The following is a 7835-nucleotide window of genomic DNA, read 5'->3' as shown; positions in this document are numbered from 1 at the left end:
TGTGTATTCTCCTCCTCTATCAGATACTGGGATTACAGCACATGAATGTTCTCTCTCTTCATTCCTGGGACTGCACCGATATCTTCAGGAAACCAGCTCAGTGTAAAGACATCCATAACATAAGGATTACCGACACAATGGCTGCAGGATGCCAGTACCGGGAGATAATCACTGCTAATTACTGCCATCATCATATACAATCATCCACTCACTGTTATACTGCAGATATGTCCATCATCATACCAATACTGAAGAATCACCGAGGCAGAGGGGTCTATTGTAATTTCAGAGAAAACCTTAAAAATTAACTTTTATTAATAGTCCATTAAAATCGCAGGGCTAAAGACTAACTAACAAGTAGTTGGTATCCTTGTTCATCAAACGACTAGTAAAATGAAGTTTTTAATGGAATAATAAGTTAATTTTTGCGCATACCAATATTGGGGGTATACAGAGTCATGTGCCTGGTCCTGGCTGGCACACAGGGTACTAGGATGGCAGGAGAATGGGTGTGATTGGCATAGGAGCTGCTTTACCTGTCCGCTCCGTGCACTAGGAAGAGAGGGGTGTGAGCGCAGCAGATCAGAAGTAAAGGGGTGTGAGCCCTGCCAATCAGAAGTTACACAGGGATGTGAGCTCAGCCAATCAGGGGGCAGAAGAAGAGCACAGCAGGAGTATATACAGAGAGAAGAATTAGGAGCAGAATAAGGAGAACATCGCTGACCTGTACATGTGGGATGCAGTAATCTGAGGAGGGCAGTTGTATTCCCTCTGCAGGATCCCATATTCTTCTGTATAATCCTCCCACCTGCCTGGATGTCACAGTCCACCTCAGGAGACATGGCACTGCCCACCCGACCACTTACATCCTTCCGCATCCAGGACATTCTCTCAGACCTGGGCTGCAAGGGCAAAGAGAGACACTTGGAAGTCCAACATGAAGAGCAGGAGAAGGAAACCTCAGGAGACATCACCCCCAAGATAGAGACCTCAGATGGTGAGAGCACCAAAGCACCTTACTCAGTGGAGACTCATCTAATAACAGGTAGACATCTTTCTATATTCTTATGTGAGTTGTATATGCTGGAACTTGTAGTCCCTCAAAGACAGACTGCCAGCTATGCATTAGAAACATAGGGGTGCTTTTGGGGTGCATTTACATGGGCAAGTTCAATATCAGTACAAGATACACTTGCAAACCTGCAATTTTCTATGCAAGCGCAATTTTTAGTTTGAAAATCTCGTGAAAATCACATTTTATTCCAATAGTAAAAAAAGAAAATTGCATTGCACTAGCATGAAATTCTCATTTACATGAAAGAATGATGTGATTTGGGTTTTTTTTTTGGGTGGGGTGTGGGGGGGGAGTTGCACTTGTAAATAGACTCATAATAGTGGGTTATTTTCCTTTGCGGTTTCTGTGCATTTCGCAACACACAGAAATTACACGCGAAAATTGCCCATGTAAATGCATCCTTACACAGGGGAGACAACGCAGAGATCTGTGGGCAGTATCGCCTATTATTTTCTATGGGAGCAAAAAAAAAAATCGTATTGCGCTTGCATGCAGATGCGATTGTCACACACGTGCAATGCAAGTTCTTGGTTTTTCTATTGAAACAACGTGCGATTTTCCCGCAGAGATGTGATGTGTTTTTCTTATAAAATATATCGCAACCGCAGGGAAAATCGCATGTTTGCAAGCACAATGTCGGTCCAAGATTCTCAGACCGTTATTGCTCGCACCTGTTTAAATCTGGCCCTGCCACTATGTAATATTCTGCAGTGCAGCTCATCACTCTGTAAAGCACTATAGATCAGGAATAGACAGCAGCTACTGTGTTACTCCGCTATCTTGTACCAAAGTGTCTGTACACATGGCTGCCCCTACCCTGCATTCAGTGCTGACCCCCACCTCCCACCATGTGGTTCCCACCACTCACAGGTCCGCTTGGTTTTATGGGTTAAATAAACCTGAACAGGGCAGAAGGGTCATTGCTAATTCACCAGTGACTGTGATCACCCCACCTACCACACAGACACATACAGTACGGGGTGCCCACCGCATTACCTATCCAAGGACAAATCTCTTATTTCATTGTTAGAAGTGTTACTTTTTTGGCTAATGGAAACACAACCGCTTCTTACTAACATGATGGGCAATATACCTGGCATGCCTGTGGGCATATTTAGTGATGTAGAATGGAAAGAATACCAGGCATATGGAGGTCCTAACATACACCAATAGCAGAGCAGAAAGGATGATAAATACAATTTATGGCCATTTTGATGAATTCTGTGGGATCTGCTATTAAGGTAATGTGGGACATGGAAGTACAGATGTAGCAAAGCTTAATCCAACACTTCATGCATTAAATAAACTGCGGCATGGAACTTTTTCCTACCTTTTCTATAGCATTTCTTGTGATAAGATAACTTGTTGCAGCAGTCTATTAGCCTTGGGATAAACTTTGTTACATCTGTAGATCTGCCTGATCTGCCCGGTTTTCATGCCATGCCAGTCTAATTACTACCTACCTTCCAACCATCCTCTAGTGTCTTATGGGACAGTATACAGATGGAGAGATGATATAAATGTAATATAGGCTGGTTACAGAGAAGGAAACATGTACTGGAGATAATTCAATGTATTCCTTTATTATTTGTGTTACTATTGAAGGATTTGCCACCATGTGAAGCGACGCTGCACTTTGTATCAGGACATTTAGAGCGTAACGAGAATATCTGTCCGAGGAGAAATGGTCCAATAATCTTAGTTGGCATCTGTTTTTTGCATACAGTGGCAATAGATGCAGAAAATGCTTAAAAAGTATGCTTTAAAAAAATGTCAACTTTTTGAAATGTATATAGTAAAAGTTTTAGGCGGGTGTGGAAAAATGCTGCAAAGTAAAAATGCTTTCAGAAATAGAATTATTTTTGTCAATCAAAAAGCAAAGTGACCGAACAAAAGAGAAATCTAAACCAAATTAATATTTGTCATGACCGGCCTTTACCTTCAAAACAGTATCAGTTCTTTTCGGTACACTTGCACACAGTTTTTGAAGGAACTCAGCGGGGAGGTTATTCCAGACCTCTTGGAGAACTAAGCACAGATCTTCTTTGGATGTCGGTTCGCTCCAATCCTTCTGTCTGTTCATGTAATCCCAGACAGACTGGATGATGCTGAGATCAGGGCTCTGTGGGGTCATATCATCACTTCCAGGACTCCTTGTTCTTCTTTACATTGAAGATAGTTCTTAATAACATTGGCTGGATGTTCGGGGTTGTTGTCCGGCTGCAGCCAGTCAGACACCTATTTTTGAAAGCATCCTTACTTTGCACTTTATCTACACCTACCTTAAACGTTTGCACAGGACTGTATGTCGTATTCCTTTGAATACGTTTAAGGGCTCGGTCACACGGGCGCTTCGGCACCCGTGTTACTGCAGGAGGAAGACGGTCGTACCTCAAGACGGACGTCTCTCTGCAGCGCCGGGAGAAAGAACATGTGAGCGGCTTCATTGCTGGTCATGTGTTCTTTCTTCAGCGCTGCAGAGAGACGTCCGTCTTGAGGTACGGCCGTCGTCTTCCTGCAGGAAGGGCTCAGTCACACTGGCGCATCGGCGCCGGTGTATGGATGCCGATGCGCCCGTGTGACTGAGCCCTAAGTCCTACTTTTTAACTTATCAATAAAGCTGGACCTGTTTGGTCACATGACATAGTTGGTTTCCCATATAAAATACAAAAAAATATATGTTTCAACATATACTTTGTCCAGTGAGTTCAGAGTAAATACGTGTATACAGTATATATAGCATACACCCTTGCATAGTAGTACCGAACAGTGTATTAGACACTTTTCTGCACTTTGAAAAAAAGGATACAGAAGTAGGTATATGTGAACGAATCTGCATGGTATACTATGGCATTGATTTTCTATTGGAAATACACCAGTCTATTGGTGAACCTAGCATACATGGCTTGCATCACATTTATCATGTGTTGTTAGAGACTTTCAAACACATTTTACTTCTTGTCCGACAATAAGACTTTGCATAAGGGAGGTGTGAACAAAACGCAAACCCTGTGCTGCTGTAAAGGACATGGTCCGTTTGTCACTCTTTGTAGATATGGTCATCTATAACTTGGCATCTTAGTAACTTCCTGTTATTTTCTGCATATTCCCCTTCAGATGATCTTGATGTTGAGCCGTTGGACCATGCAACTCCTCGACAAGCTTCAAGTGAAGAGGATAAAGCAGTCAAACAGCCTCCGAAAAGGTCACGGGCCGCCTTCTCCCATTCCCAAGTCATAGAGTTAGAGAGAAAGTTCTCTAGCCAAAAATATCTCTCCGCTCCTGAAAGAGCCCAGCTGGCCAAGAACCTGAAGCTGACCGAGACCCAAGTGAAGATCTGGTTCCAGAATCGAAGATATAAAACCAAGCGAAAGCAGCTGGCCACTGACCTGGAGGATCTGGATAAGACGTCTTCTCTACCCGTACTGTGCCGGGATGGAGAGTTAAGCCGGAGCTCCCTCATGAGCCTCTATCAGAACTACCACTACTACCCGTACCTGTATTACCTGGCAGGGTGGCATCCGCCTCTGTGGTGATCCCAGTGAGCCAACTTAGAGACTGTGCAATCACAATATATTTTTTATCAAGAATTACTTTTCATATCATGATTCCCAGTGGGATATTGTATTTTGATAGATGCCATCAAGTGTTGGGCAGAAATTAGGACAATTCTGAGGGTCTCTTTGGTGTCCAGCTTTAGGGCATAGGTAGTATAGACCACTGCACCCCTGTACCCGCTGAAGGTCACCCCATTGCCCTCTATGATTGTGGGGACCGCCTGCTTAGATGTATGAAGAGGGTTGGCTTAGCATAAAAGGTGTGGGTTAAATGTTGTAACGGAGATTACTGCTCTCATGCTGAGAGGCGCTGGCCTGTATCAGGTACTTATTTAATATTGCTGGTTTTATATTTCCATTATGTTATGTAATAAATGCACTTATAATCTATTAAAACAAAAGCGACTCCAATTTGTGTCTTTTATGCAGAACATCTGTAATTAGAGTCATTCTTCACTACTTAGCAGTACCATTTACTCTAGATACTGTATACTGCCGGATGGGTACATAAGGGCTTCTTCATGCTTGGCGGACTACAAGTCTCAGTCCACACTGGTTACTAGATCACACAGGTTGCCTGATGTCACCCCAACTCATGGCTACGTCATTATTTTGTATGCTCTGGTCTGTGGATGTTATTTCAATAGTAGGGTTGGGAGTGGTAAATGGCAAATAGACACCTCCAGCTACATACTGCGTATCCATATCTGCTGGGGTATATTGATCACTCCCTATAGATATTAGCTTACTGTATCTAATCTCACTGCACAGTTTAAAGCATCATTCACACAACCGTATTTACAAAGGTATTTAGCTGCATTAAAGAAATTGCGACCATCTGAAGAATTGGATTCCAATGTATTCATTCAGATGAACGATTTTTGGCCACGTAAAAAAATTGCGCTGAGAAAAATAGCTCAAACGCGACCATTTTAGGTTACCGAACTTGCATCTAAAGATAGGTCTTGCCCTATCTTTTGCCGAAATACGCAGGAAGCTCTCATAGACTTCAATGGAAATTGTAAAAAAGGGAGGGTGAGGGAGTTACTCGGCGTACAAGGTTGGTAAAAGAAGTCAGCGTTGTACTAATTTAAGCATTAGCAGTCATTCCGAGCATTTTATAGAGATGAACGGGTTTTATCGCTTTGTGTATTTTTTAGCCTATACGCAGCAGCGGTCCATGTGAATGGCTGAAAATACGCAAATTAACATCGGGACTCGATCGTGGCAAATCTTCATTCATGCAAAAAAGTGCATACGGTCATGTAAAGGAGGCCTAAACCTGGAATAACACGAGTGCATGCTTATTTGTGCGCACTAATAGCACAACAGAAAGGATGATTCATTCCATTTATGGCAAATTTGATCAATTTTGGCATGTGCCACTAAGGTAATGTGGGACATGGAAGTACAGATGTAGCAAAGTTTAATCCGACACTTCATGCATTAAATAAACTGCGGCTTGGAACTTTTTCTTGCCTTTTCAATAGCATTTGTTGTGTTGAGATAAGATAACTTGTTGCAGCAGTTTATTAGCCTCGGATTAAGGCCCATTTAGACGGGATGAATGTTGGGCAAACGATGCCTGACACTCGTCCCTGTGTGTCCTTGTTCCTGTGCTGCTGCACTGGAGCTAGTATCACTGGCTCGCTCACAGAGCAGCTAGCAGGCGGATGAGGAGGCTGCAGGAGATTTCTCTCCTCTCGCTTCCCCGCCCCTCTCGATTGACTTAACATAGTGGCCGTTTAGTACTGAACGGCTGCTACCGTATTTACACTGAACGATGTATCGTTCAGTTCATCGTTTCTGCTGCATAAACGATGGATGATGAGCAGATCACTGAGCGTTCAGTGTAAATAGCAGCTGTTCAGTATTGAACAGCCGCTATGTTAAGACAATGAAGAAGGGAGGGGGAGAGCAAGGAGTGAACAATGAAGAACGGAGGGGGAGAGCAAGGAGTGAAATCTCCTGCAGCCGCCCCACTGTGAGACAGCGATACGAGCCTCCATGCAGATGCACGGGAGCTAGTATGTACAGGGACGAGTGTCGGGCATCATTTGCCCAACATACGTCCCATCTAAAAGGGCCTTTAAACTTTGCTACATCTGTAGCTCTCCCTGATTTTCTCTACTGTTTATGCCATTTTATTATGCCAGTCGAAGTACTGCCTACCTTCCAACCATCCTCTAGTGTCTTCTGGGACAGTATACAGATGGAGAGATGATATAAATGTAATGTAGGCTGGTCACAGAGAAGGAAAAACATGTACTGGCCATAATTCAATGGATTACTTTATTATTTGTGTTACTATTGAAGGATTTGCCACCATGTGAAGCGACGCTGCACTTTGTATCAGGACATTTAGAGCGTAACGAGAATATCTGTCGAAGGAGAAATGTTCCAATAGTCTTAGTTGGCATCTGTTTTTTGCATACAGTGGCAACAGATGCAGACAATGCTTAAAAAGTATGCTTTAAAAAAATATGTTAACTTTTTTTAATATATACACTGCTGTGCAAAAGTTTTAGGCGGGTGTGGAAAAATGCTGCAAAGTGAAAATGCTTTCAGAAATAGAAGGGTTAATAGTTTATTTTTGTCAATTAATAAAAAGCAAAGTGAATGAACAAAAGGAATCTAATTCAAATCAATATATTTGGTGTGACCGGCCTTCAGAACAGCATCAGTTCTTCTGGGCGGGGATAAGATCCTTATACTCCTCCACACTGAATCTTCAGTCCGCGGTATACATTCTGCAGAACTGTACTGACAGAGAATCCCCTAATACAGTTTTGCAGAATACATACTGCGGACCGAAGATTCAGTGTGGATGAGTATAAGGATCTTATCTCCCCATTATCCGCAGACCAGCCCAACGCTATCTGCACTCCTCCAATAACCTCATTACAGTCAGACTACAACCCTCCTTATCACTCCCATAAATCTAATCCTAATGTCTCCACAGACCTTTCCCAGCCCAAACAGTTCCCAGCGTAGCACCTATGGGAACTAGTAGACTCGCTTTATAGAGGTGGAGGAGAGATGATTCTGTGGCGGAGAAGCGTGAGGAATTCCAAGGCGCCATACATATGAAGAATAGGGGTTAAACTACATTGAACTACATATATAGGATCTATGGAGGGGACAGGTTGTGGACGGCCCTGTATGTCATTGATGATAATCTGAATTGGATCCTTTGATTGATG

The 7835-nt window shown here is 43.0% G+C and overlaps 1 protein-coding gene across 1 annotated transcript; it reads left to right on the top strand.

Moving 5' to 3' along the window:
- Window positions 1-840: 840 nt before the first annotated feature.
- Window positions 841-4611, top strand: NKX3-1 (NK3 homeobox 1). The gene is made up of 2 exons (XM_066590020.1): window positions 841-1045; window positions 4193-4611. The coding sequence occupies exons 1-2, from the start codon at window positions 841-843 to the stop codon at window positions 4609-4611; spliced, it is 624 nt and encodes a 207-aa protein (XP_066446117.1).
- Window positions 4612-7835: the final 3224 nt, after the last annotated feature.

Source organism: Eleutherodactylus coqui, chromosome 2, assembly GCF_035609145.1.
Source record: "Eleutherodactylus coqui strain aEleCoq1 chromosome 2, aEleCoq1.hap1, whole genome shotgun sequence".
NCBI lineage: Eukaryota > Metazoa > Chordata > Amphibia > Anura > Eleutherodactylidae > Eleutherodactylus > Eleutherodactylus coqui.
Note: the sequence above shows the minus strand (reverse complement) of the source record. Positions and strands in the feature narration are given on the sequence as shown.